The sequence below is a fragment of the Bactrocera oleae genome, chromosome 3 (assembly GCF_042242935.1).
Source record: "Bactrocera oleae isolate idBacOlea1 chromosome 3, idBacOlea1, whole genome shotgun sequence".
Lineage (NCBI taxonomy): Eukaryota > Metazoa > Arthropoda > Insecta > Diptera > Tephritidae > Bactrocera > Bactrocera oleae.
Window position 1 is genome coordinate 55,533,636 of NC_091537.1, and position 13,854 is coordinate 55,547,489.

General features: G+C 38.8%; 1 protein-coding gene across 1 annotated transcript; it reads left to right on the forward strand.

Annotated features, from left to right (window-relative positions):
• Positions 1-12,464: 12,464 nt before the first annotated feature.
• Positions 12,465-13,539, forward strand: LOC138855925 (uncharacterized). The gene has a single exon (XM_070106248.1). The coding sequence runs from the start codon at positions 12,892-12,894 to the stop codon at positions 13,537-13,539; it is 648 nt and encodes a 215-aa protein (XP_069962349.1). The 5' UTR covers positions 12,465-12,891.
• The last annotated feature ends 315 nt before the right edge of the window (positions 13,540-13,854 follow it).

Genomic DNA, 13,854 nt, shown 5'->3' on the forward strand with positions numbered 1-13,854 from the left:
TGAATCTGGCTTGGGAAGCTGTAAAAGCGAGATACGAAAATGAAAGAATATTGGTCGATAAACAAGTAACGATACTAATGAACTTGCCTAAAATTCGGAAAGAAACAAGTGATGAATTTATTAGACTACAATCCACTGTTTCTAATTATTTGTCGGTTTTATCGACACAAAATATTCCCGCAGACAGCTAGGACCCTATTCTGGTAAATATATGCACCGCGGCATTACCAGAAAAATCGTTACTTTTGTGGGAGCAATCGCTCTCATCTCGGAAAAAATGCCCAACGTGGCAGCAAATGAAAGAATTTCTAACTACCCAATATGAAATAGCAGAAAGCGTAAACAAAAAACTAGTTAGAACTAAAAACGTTCAAAACGACCTCAATAGAAGCTTTAATAGACCCCAAACCAGTAGCAATAACCATTTAAATAGAAGTTTTTTTAAAAATCAATCGTTCACGTCCGGACAGTATAAACAAACGTCATGCGAACTATGCACGAGAGGGTATAAACTAAAATCTTGCGAGAAATTATAGACAGAAACTATTTCGTGAGATCAAAAAAATTATGTAAAAATTGCTTGTCACAAGCGCATACATATAAAAATTGCAAAAGCAAATTCAATTGCTTATATTGTCACAAAAGACACAACTCAATGCTTCATTACATCAAATTACCCATATCACCCCAAAGAAGCGCTTATACAAAAAGAACCACAGATTTAGTGGTAACCAAAACTGCCAAAAACCAAAATGCCGAAATTTGCCAAAAGACACCAAGTTGCACAAAGGCATTAAAAACTCAAACGCTACACAGCGAAATACAAAACAGGGTATTACTACCCACAGCAGTCATCTCCATCGAACACCGAGGAGAGCTGTTTAAACTTAGGGCCTTAATAGACCAAGGATCACAACGATCTTTCATAGCGTCTAGGGCACAAAATAGGCTACAACTGTCAACAAAACAAGCCAACTTTGAAATCACGGGAATGGGCGGAAGAGTAGTCCAAAACTCAAATAAAATCTGCCCCATTGCCCTAATTTCCCCCCAAGCGGATAAGAGAATTAAAGCAGAAGCTATAGTCTTACCGCTACTAACAAATATGCTTCCAAGCTATCATATAAATAGCAAGCATTGGCAAAAGGTTTCACACCTAAAGCTAGCAGATCCCAACTGCAACACCCCCGCTCAAATAGACATTCTATTAGGCAGCGATCTCATACCTCAGATAATACTCGAGGGTGTTGAGAAAATTTCAAACAAACTATTGGCACAAAATACTATTTTCGGTTAGATCCTAAGTGGACTAGTTACAGAACCAGTTTCCACAACAACAACTCAAGTTGACGAATACTCTAAAGAATACCTTCATTCACAATTAAGGAAACTTCGGGAGTTAGAAAAACGCCCCTCATATCAATTTCAACCCCAAAAGATCAGTATTGTAAAGACTTCTACAAAGCCACAACTACTCGATCAAATAATGGCCGGTACGTCGTACGACTACCACCAAAGCCACAAACTTCCAACACTCTACAAATTGGCACAAAAAACCATGTGAGAGTTTGTTCTGACAACCCCAATGTTAAAAACACAAATATATATAATTCAACCAAATCATCGAGATTTATTACTAAGTATTCGAAAAGAAAATTTGTTGTACACTAATTTCCTTAAATTTGAAAAGTACAGTACAACATAAAAATACAGGGGATCCAATGGAATGCGATATCTGATCAGCTTTCATATCCTACTAAATCAATATCCGCATTATCCGCAATAACATTTTTGACCCCGCAGGATGGCTTTCGCTAATTATGATACAAGCGAAAATCCTAATTCTTCTTCACTTAGAAAAATGGTCACAATCCTCAAACAATCTTAACGATATCAGAATCTACCGATTCTTGGCCACAATCGCCCACTTCCATACATAATATCGTCCGCAACATACGAGTAATTGTCATAGAATGTCCAAAAATTGACACTTTTCTTACTATAGTGCCTCATAGTTGCCTAAATTTTCATAATCAAACACAATTCAAAATTAAAGTTAAGGAATCACCATAATTGCAATGTGATACAGTGAAGCACCCAGCCTTACAAAAAGCAAAGGTCGCACTTATCGCATCTATCTAAGCGCTCATCATACGGGTAGTTTATGGGAAACACTTGTGAAAATCACAATTCTCACTCTCGCAAGATCCTTCTTCAAAGGTTTCAAAGGAGCACCCATTCTGGCCATATCTGAGCCAGGCGTGGAGTCGCTAACCGTAATAAACCGATGGTAAAGAAATTTTAAACAAACAATACAGATAATAAAATTATAAAAGAAACAACCGCAATACAATAAGTATGAAAAGCATATACAATCTCAAAACCCGCAAAATTAAGTTACATATCTTTTGCACGCACAGCAAAATGCATACCGAATATGCCTTCTACTCATACAGGTAAATATGGATATAACTTTATCACCATGTATGCCGCGCCCTCGGCTACTCAACCAGCAGTACGCCGAAATACATGCAATATAAGCATTTACGTTTAATACTAGGCAAAATATTCGCCTAGGGGGCCCAGTATGTTTAAATGAGTTTAAACTCCCTCCTCCAAGTGCACCACTCTACTCGGGAAAAATGAAACACACCACACCTGTGAACACTCAAGGAATTTCACCCCACACCAGATGACACCACACAGGACAACACAACATACCATTTCTCATTCGCTATATATTCATTCGCTTATCGTCTACGGGCCTGAGCGCCACATCAACTTTCCGGCCTTTTTTTCATCGACTCGCTAGCGATCAGTTCTTTGAGCACCCGCCTAAATCGACTCTCTTTCTTTTTTAATTATTATTTGCTAACGGTGTCGAACCTGCACCTTCTCGTTTATTTACGTTCACTGCTTAAACAATCAATATAACAAATTCGTTGTAAAAATTCACAGGCATATACATGTATCTACATACTAGACAAAGGAGATGTTTTGAGAAATATATATCTGTTATTATATATATAAAACTATTATATGTATAAGACTAAGTTATAGCTACAGAGAATCTTAAGACCATGTGCAAGTTTTAATCGTATCTTATGAGTAAATTTAGAATAACTAATTTATTAGTAATTAAACATTTTATTGAAATAAAAATTAAAAGTCACGATAAGTTAGGCCTTAATTAATCATCATATATTAAAAATATATTGAACAAATTCACTATGAGTGAGTGTAGGGCTGCTGAGAGAAAAACCGGCCCTGGGGTAAATAGTAGCCCTTTCTATTTACATATATATACTTAATCTAACAACAACCATATAGGTATATATATATTTGAAAATACATTTTATATAATTACCAAGAGCAATACATATACATACATACAATACATATACAACAAAAACAAGCAGGATTGCACAAAACATAAAATAATACATACATACATATTTACAAAGTGCATTGATCTCTAAGACGAGCTCTCAATTGCGCATAACGACAAGTACATATATATTATATCAGCTGATCCGCTTATAGGTATACCCTATAGGAATTACGGACGCATAATACATACAAATAAAATTAACAATAAAAACATTTGCGTTTAAAAAAAATATATACAGCTGTGTTCATAAAAATAGCAGTGCTCATGAGCTGCAACTTTAAACTTAATTTTATGTATCAAAAAGTAAATGAATGTTCACAAATTTAATTTTGTTTTAACTTTGTGATTATTTTTAACAAAAACAAATCAATTTATTATTCAAAATGTTGTTAATTTTTTTTACATTATTAATCTAAACAAAAAAGTGCTGTTTACAGCTGTTCATAAAAATAGCAGTGAGTAATGAAAACAGTTTAATTAGTTGAAAAAAACATTGTTGAACTCCAAAAAATTATTTTAATTTGTTTGCTTGGGTTAGTACTTAATCGTGTACCCATTATTTTTTATTACGGCCTGGCATCTGCGAGGCACAGAATCCACCAAGTCCTGGCAGCGCTTGACAGGGATCCGCTCCCAAAAAACACAATTTTACTTTCGTCACTCCATAAAATATTTCGCCACTTTGTAATGGGCCAATTAAGGTGACTTTTGTCGAACTCCAAACGTGCTTTGACATGTCTGGTGGCTAACAGTGGAACTTTTCGTGGATGGCACACTTTGAGATTTTGTTCTTTAAGACGTCGCCGAATAGTAACGCCACTAACATTCAAGCTTAAGTCATTTTTTATCTTGCTGGACGATGCAAACGGCTGCCCCCTGCTATATCGCACAATAGATCGGTCCTCATGAGGCATGGTTTTACGTTGGATACCACGATTTTCGGGCATTTTTTTAAAGTTTAAAGCAATATGAATCATTTTAGCTGAAAATCCACATATTTCTTGGATCTCTTTATATGTTTTTCCCAGGTTTCTTGGTTGCACTATAATATTTTTTTTTTCAGGAGAACAATGTTTGCCCCTGCCCACTAAGTTAAAAAATATAAATTTATTTTAGTGTTTTCTAATGTTAATAATAGTCACTAACACAAAACCACTTACTTTTTATCAATTAAACGTCTTAACAAAATTTTTTTGGCATATCAAGATACGCACTGCTATTTTAATGAACAGCCAAAGACTGGTGCTTCAAGCAAAAAGAGTTGTTTATTTGCTTAAATCTCGCAAATCTAACGGGATTTTTTCGTTTCTTCCTTAGACACATTCCATTCTACAACAACAATGCGTAGAAGTTGGAATAATCGTAACGGAACTTGAAAAAAATAACATTACTTGATTGCATTTCTCGCACTGCAATTTTTGTGAACACAGCTGTATATATATATACATAATCTTCTTGTCTTAAAAGTGTTTTCAATATATTTATTTAATTTTTTGACAATTTTTGGAAACGTCTCCAAGCTGAAAATGAGGCAATCGTAGAATCTGACGACTCAATGCAAAAGCAATTGCACCTACTTCACATCAGCGAGTAGAGCTGCCAAAAGTACAAAGTCAAGAGAAAAGTTCAGGCATCCATCTCAAGGTGCCCGCATGTGACACAGAAATATTTCATGGTGATTATGAACAATGGCCGTCCTTCCGGGACATGTTTACAGCCGTTTACATAAACCACCCAAAATTATCAAATGCACAAAAATTGTACAGCCTCCGATACAAAACAAAAGGTCAAGCAGGCGTCATAGTCAAACAGTTCGCACTAAATGACGATAATTTGAATCTTGCTTGGGAAGCTCTAAAAGCGAGATACGAAAATGAAAGAATATTGGTCGATAAACAAGTAACGATACTAATGAACTTGTCTAAAATTCAGAAAGAAACAAGTGATGAATTTATTAGACTACAATCCACTGTTTCTAATTATTTGTCGGTTTTATCGACACAAAATATTCCCACAGACAGCTGGGACCCAATACTGGTAAATATATAAACTGCCGCTATATAATAGAAGCTTCCACAGACCCCAAGCAAGGGGTTGTTGCAGTAGCAACAACAATTTAAATAGAAGCTTCTTCAGAAATCAAACATTCACATCCGAACAGTACAAGCAAACGTCATGCGAACTATGTACAGGGGGGCATAAGCTCAAATCTTGCGACAGATTCAAAAAATTTAATATTATCGGCTCAAACAATTTTGTAAAAACAAAAAGACTTTGTAGAAATTGCCTATCACATGCACACACACTTAAAAAGTGCGAAAGCAAATTTAATTGCGTTTATTGTCATAAACGACATCGTTCAATGCTGCTGGCTAGATGAGTTACGCCTCCCCCCTCCATACGCGCCACTGAGCGCCAACACACCACATTCACACGATCCACAAGAAGACTCCACCCACTAACACACACCACCCCTGCAGACATCACACCACGCAGACATCACACCACACAGACCACCCACACACACACATCACATCCTACCACAACTCTACACTACCCAACACTCAAAAGGGAGTAACAATAGACCAGAAGGTCTCCTTTCTCATCAGCGAATCGCCCCGATCAGACGTCCGCAAGTTTCCGCCCGTGTTCCCCTTTCATACGCCGTATCATTTTACGTTAAAGTGAAAAAAGGTGAGTGTATAAGTGAAACGAATAAATATTGGTCCTTCGAGCCCTAGTGGACGGCACTATGGGCAATTAAACATAAAAAAAAAAAAATTAAAAAAAAAAAAAACAGGTGCAGTGACAAAGTGCGGTGCCAAAAAGTGAACCAAACGAAAAAAAGTGCTGTGAGAAACAAAAAAAAAAAAAAAAGAAACAAACACATAGACTGCTGTGCAGTGCAGTGACACAAACATATATACACACGACAAAAAAAAAGACATAAGTGCTGTGTAGTGCAGTGGAAAAACACATATACACATTCCAAAAAAAAAAAAAAGTTGCTGTGAAGTGGCTAAACACATATACATATAAAAAAAAAAAAAAAATTTATAAAAAAAAAAATATATATATATATAGAAGTGCGGTGCATAGTGGCATACATATAATACATACACACATAGAAAACAAAAAAAAAACCAACAACGTGCGCGAAATAATAAGAAATTAGGAACGGGCGCGAATTTCAACAAAAAAACAACAAAATTACATACATAAAAAAACGGGCGCGAATTAAATAAAAAACAACCTGCCACTCTACAACAACAACCACACCAGCTCACCATAGTCAGCGCAGCCAAGCAGCAGAGGACTGGGCCACAGAAAGGACAGCACAAGCTTGTGTATATGTATATAACATTGTCCCCAAAACCCCTTGGCGGAAACCCCAAAGTGAGTCGTATCGATTCCATTTAATATATGTATATATCCTCTTAATATTATATGTATGTTGAAATTTATGCCTTTGCGGTTTATTTTTTACAAAAATCCGTCTTAATAAAGGCAATAATAAAAAAAGCGGTTACCTAACTGTTTCTATATTTCGGTTTCTTTTCCGGTAAAAACCAAAATACCGCTAAGATATAAAACAGTTTGGTAAAAAATATATATCCAACGAACTCTTGATTACCTAAATGCTTACCGTTGTGTTCAAATACACAAAAACATTTCTAAAACTAAATAATTCAAGTATTTACTTGCACCAATTTCCAGCAATACCCCTTATACTTAATCAAGTATAAACAGGGGCAAATCAAAAGAAAAAAAAACACAAACAAATGCCAAAACGTACAAAATAAATTTTAACATACATATTATATTTAACATATATAAATATATACATACATATATCACTAAAAATTTATATACATACATATATATATAAATTCTACTCTAACAACTGCGGTAAATTATTCTACTTTTCGCGGTCTTTTCGCACTGCGTACATATATTCCGCAAAAATATATTACGTGAAATCCATACGTATATACATAAATTTTACAAGAATACCTGCGGTATATTCTTTCCTTTTCGCGGTTTTTTCGCACTGCGTACATATATACACGCGCAGGTATACAAACATACATTAGTACTTCGCTTCAAAGTGCACATTGGCAAATATTCCGCAATACCCCTTGTTTTTTGTTAAACAAAAACAAGTAGGTTGCATATATACATATAATATTCTAAGTCCACATTGGCACATACTCGCAATACCCCTTGTTCTTTGACCAACAAAAACAAGCAGCAAAAGCATATTAAAACATAATAGATTACATACATACATATGTACAAAGTGCATTGATCTCTAAGACGAGCTCTCAATTGCGCATAACGACAAGTACATATGTATCAGCTGATCCGCTTATAGGTATACCCTATAGGAATTACGGACACATAATACATACAAATAAAAGTAAAAATAAAAACATTTGCGTTTAATATTAATTAATTAAATAATATAACAAAAAAAAAAAACGATAAAACCCGAAATACGCGTAATATATTCATTCAATTAAATAAAAACTCTTACTATCATAAAAGAGTTAGGTACTCAAACGAGTTTAAAAAGGATAATTATTTTGTTAAAAAAACCCTCATTTTCTTAAAAGAGGTTTCAAATATACATATATTTCTTATATTGAAAATATTTTATTTTATTTCGGTACATCTTTTAAATGAGCTCAGACTCAAAAGAATCAAAAACATCTCAATTGCTAAAACTACCTAAAATGATTTCTGACGAAAAAAGTCCATGTACACCTGCAGAAGCTACACGCTCAAAGCAAGGTGCTACAAAACAAAAACGGGTGAAAGATATTTCATACACCAAATTTATATCTGAGAGTGACAGTCTAATACGATACTGCACTCGATTTTCATCTTCGCCGATTCAGGATAATTCTGAATCGGTATTAGAAATCAAAAAGGAAAATCTTGATAATTTCTGGACACGTCTCCAAGCTGCATATGACGCAATAGTAGAATCTGACGACTCAGATCTACCTGAAAACCAACGTGGCAGCAAATGAAAGAATTTCTAACTACCCAGTATGAAATAGCAGAAAGGGTAGACACAAAACTAGTTAGAACTAAAAACGTTCAAAACGACCTCAATAGGAGCTTTAATAGACCCCAAACCAGTAGCAATAACAATTTAAATAGAAGTTTTTTTAAAAATCAATCGTTCACATCCGAACAGTATAAGCAAACGTCATGCGAACTATGTACAGGGGGGCATAAGCTCAAATCTTGCGAGAGATTCAAAAAGATGAATATTTTCGATCGAAACAATTTTATAAAAACGAAAAGACTTTGTACAAATTGCCTATCACATGCACATACACTTAAAGAGTGCGAAAGCAAATTTAATTGCGTTCATAAACGACATCATTCAATGCTGAATTACAGCACATTTTCCAGCTCACCCCCAAACAGCGCAAATATGAAAAGAGCCACGGGTTTAGTTGCAACAGCAAATCCCGAAGTGCGAAATCCCGATAATTGCCAAGAAGCACCATGCTGCTCAAAGGCATTAAAAACCCAAACGCTACACAGCGAAAACCAAAGTACTACCCACAGCAGTCGTCTCCATCGAACACCGAGGAGAGCTGTTTAAACTTAGGGCCTTAATAGACCAAGGATCACAACGATCTTTCATAGCGTCTAGGGCTCAAAATAGGCTACAACTGCCAACAAAACAAGCCAACTTTGAAATTACAGGAATGGGCGGAAGAGTAGTTCAAAACTCTAATAAAATCTGCCTCATTACCTTAATTTCCCCCCAAGCGGATAAGCACATTCAAGCAGAAGCTATAGTCTTACCGCAACTTACAAATATGCTTCCAAGCTATCACATAAATAGCAAGCATTGGCAAAAGGTTTCACACCTAAAGCTAGCAGATCCCAACTGCAACACTCCCGCTCAAATAGACCTTCTATTAGGAAGCGATCTCATACCACAGATTATACTCGAAGGTATTGAGAAAATTTCAAATACACTTCTGGCACAAAATACTATTTTTGGGTGGATCCTAAGTGGACTAGTTTCGGAACCAGTTACCACCATGACCACTCAGGTTGAGGAAATCTCAAACGAATACCTCAATTCACAATTGAAAAAATTTTGGGAGTTAGAAGAACTCCCCCCCATATCAATCACAACCCCTGAAGATCAGTATTGTGAAGACTTTTACAAAGCCACAACTACTAGATCAGATAATGGTCGGTATGTCGTACGACTACCACTAAAACAACAATTTCCCAACACAATCGCCTTAGGTCACTCTCGCACCTCTGCTATACAGCAGTTTTTAAGTATGGAAAAAAACTTACTTAAAAAAGGTGAGTTTAAGCCAGAATACAATGGCGTGTTGGAAGAATACCTCCATTTAAACCACATGGAGGAAGTAAGCCCATGCGAAAAAATCACAAATGGCAAATATCACTCATTTTACTTGCCTCATCACGCAGTAGTAAAGCCAGACAAAAAAACAACTAAAGTAAGAGTTGTTTTTAATGCATCAAGATCTACTAGCTCGGGGAATTCCCTAAATGATATTCTATTTACGGGACCCACGCTCCAACCAGATTTAATGCTACTCATTTTAAATTGGCGTATATTCAAATACGTATTTAACGGAGACGTCGAAAAAATGTATAGACAAATAGTCGTACATAAAGACGATCAAGATTTTCAACGAATTATTTTCCGAAAATCTCCCAATAGTCCACTCCGCGACCATAAATTGAAAACAGTTACCTTTGGCATCAACTGTGCCCCATATTTAGCCATTCGAACACTGCACGAATTGGCAGAAAACACCAAGTCAGAGTTTCCTCTGGCAACCCAGGTGTTAAAAACACAAACGTATGTAGACGATATTCTGTCTGGAAGTCACAGTCTTCCACAAGCATACGAGTCACTAGCACAAGTGACACAAGCCCTCAAAACCGCAGGGTTTCCGTTAAAAAAGATAACGGCGAACCACCCTAATATCTTAAAGAACATACCTAATGAAAATTTGTTAGATACTAATTTCCTGAAATTCGAAAAGGAAAGTACAACAAAAACTCTGGGGATCCAATGGAATGCGATATCTGACCAGTTTTCATACACTACAGAGTCAATATCAGCATTATCCGCCATAACAAAACGCCAAATTTTATCTCTGTGGCAAAACTTTTCGACCCCGCAGGATGGCTTTCGCCAATTATGATACAAGCCAAAATCCTAATACAAGAATTATGGTTAGATGGAACCGACTGGGACGAACAAGTAAAACCACTTCGTTTAGAAAAGTGGTCCGAGTTTGCGAGTAATCTACATGATATCTCACAGATACAAATCCCACGTTGGGTAAATTATGCCCCAGAGCACAAAGTCGAACTACACGGCTTCTGTGACGCTTCTGAAAAGGCATATTGCGCAACTATATATGTTCGCACACAAAGCGACATTGCGACCACAAGCCACTTGCTAGTAGCAAAAGCAAAAGTAGCTCCGTTAAAAACAATAAGTCTGCCACGACTTGAACTGTGTGGAGCGCTACTACTAGCCAAACTAGTATCCATGGTGCGAATGCATTTAAACATGACAAAATACAAACTATATCTGTGGTCCGATTCTGAAATCGTACTCGCCTGGTTAGAAAAACCACCACATGCATGGAAGACGTATATTTCCAATCGAACGTCTCAAATCCTTGACCTAGTAGGATCAGCCACTTGGCGACATGTAGCCAGTGCTGACAATCCTGCTGATCTAGGTACAAGAGGATGCAAACCCCTGCATCTTGCCACCACCACCCTCTGGTGGAATGGCCCCCGATGGTTAACAGAATCTCCCGATCCTTGGCCATAATCGCCCATGCGCAATATAATTGCCCCAGAAAGTCGAAAAATCGACTCCTTTCACACAACAGTGGATGATACTGACATTCTCGAACGATTTTCATCGTTCCCACGAACACTCAGGGTAATCGCTTACATGCTAAAGTTCATAGAGCGACTTAAAATTAAAGTTAAGGGAGTTCCCTCAGAGTACCCCCAATGCGATACAAAAAGGAGTTCACTCTTAGTTCTTAACCCATTCCTAGACACGAAAGGTCTGCTTCGTGCGAATGGTCGGGTTGCCAATTCAAGCCTCACGTATAATGAACGCCATCCTCTAATCATACCAGAGAAATCTCGACTTGCCACTTTACTCCTCAATTATATCCACTTACTTATGCTCCACGCAGAACATCGCCTAATGCAACATATAGTCCGCCAAGAGTTCTATATTTCCCGACTTAAGCCCCAAATAAAAAATGCATTTTCATGTGCAAGATCTGCACTCTGCATAAGCAGAAGTTGCGAACGCAGATTATGGCAGCACTTCCACCGGAACGCTGTAACTTCGCTCTGCCTTTCACAGTCACAGGTGTCGATTTTGCTGGGCCTTTTCAAGTAAAGGCGTCCATGCTAAGGTCGCCCACCATAATGAAAGGCTATGTGGCTGTCTTTGTCTGTTTTACGACAAAAGCAGTGCACCTCGAGCTATGTACAAGTCTGACTAAGGAGGGTTTTCTCGCGGCATTTGCTCGCTTCGTCGGACGACGCGGCTTCCCCTCAAAACTAATGAGCGATAACGGCAAAACCTTCATTGGAGCCCAAAGAGCCACTGAAAAACAGTTTGTGGATTTTATTAAACAAGTATCACCTGAAATTGTTCAGAAGTATGGTCCCCAAGGCATTAATTGGCAGTTTATCCCCCCAAGCGCTCCTCATATGGGTGGTTTATGGGAATCAGCTGTAAAAAGCTTCAAATCCCATTTCAAAAAGGTAGCTGGAAATTATAAATTCAATTATGAAGAATTCACTACCTTATTAATCCGAATTGAAGCCGTTCCCAATTCACGGCCACTCACCCCACTCTCGCTAGATCCCTCCGACTTCACAGCCCTAACTCCAGGGCATTTTCTCAAAGGAGCACCCATTCTGGCCATACCTGAGCCAGGCGTGGGGTCGCTATCCCTATTAAATCGATGGGAAAGAATCAAATCATGATTTCAGCCGTCGATGGAAGGAAGAGTACATCAAGGACCTTCATAAAAGGTACCGATGGAAAACTCCAGAAAAGGCACCAAAGCTTGGAGACTGTGTTATCATACACGATGATTGTCTACCCCCCACAGAATGGCGGCTTGGCCGCATAGAAAAATTATATTACGGTTCCGACGGTCATATACGAGTAGTTGATCTCCGTACTCAAAGCGGAACGCTGACAAGACCGCTCGTGAAATTATGTTTTCTGCCAACCGTATCTAATGACAAAACCGCAAATAACAACCAATCCGCCGATATTACCGCGACGCAAATGAATTAGTCGTATAACTAACCAATAAACCCGCAAATGACCAAACCGTTATAAACCAAACATTCTAACCGCAATGATCGGTCAAATTGACGATCCATTCCTGCCACACACCGTGGCACATTCGCCATAAATTTACATGCCACAAATGTATAATCATTCCAACTTCTTCATACAGATCAATATGGAAGTAGATATGGCAACAACACCAACGCCAGCTGTGAGGTCCGCCATCAATGTGCCGCGCCCTGGGGCAACTGCAACACCACGAACCGCAGCGGCAATCGTCCCTGCAACCGCTCCCCGTAATGGCCCGCGACCACTACCACCTTCACCAGCACCGGCAACGGTACCTCAACACAGCCGATGCCCACTGTGTCGACGCACACACCGGCTGCAACACTGCAGCATTTTCCGAAGCATGCAGCCACCACAACGTCAGCAGGTTGCCCAAGCGCACGGGCACTGCCTAAACTGCTTGTCTACGGTCCACACGACTCCGGAGTGTACGTCGGTTACGCTCTGCCAGCTGTGCCATAGACAGCACCATACTATGCTGCACCGCACCCCAAAGCGGGCCGTCGGGCGACAACTCGCCCCAAGCCGCAGATCGCAGCAAAGCAACCATCCGGAGCACCACCGAAGACAGGCAGCTCCACCTCCATCCAGACCGAGGCGACAGGAGGCATCAACGCGGCGTCGGCAGCTCAGGCCAACATACCGCCGCTCCACTGGCCTCAGCAGCGTCGTTGCAACGCTGCAGCAACTACAGCGGTTGCTAGGCTAAAATTCGCCTAGGGGGGCCGGGATGGCTAGATGAGTTACGCCTCCCCATTCCATACGCGCCACTGAGCGCCAACACACCACATTAACACGATCCACAAGAAGACTCCACCCGCTAACACACACCACCCCTGCAGACATCACACCACACAGACCACCCACACACACACATCACATCCTACCACAACTCTACACTACCCAACACTCAAAAGGGAGTAACAATAGACCAGAAGGTCTCCTTTCTCATCAGCGAATCGCCCCGATCAGACGTCCGCAAGTTTCCGCCCGTGTTCCCCTTTCATACGCCGTATCATTTTAC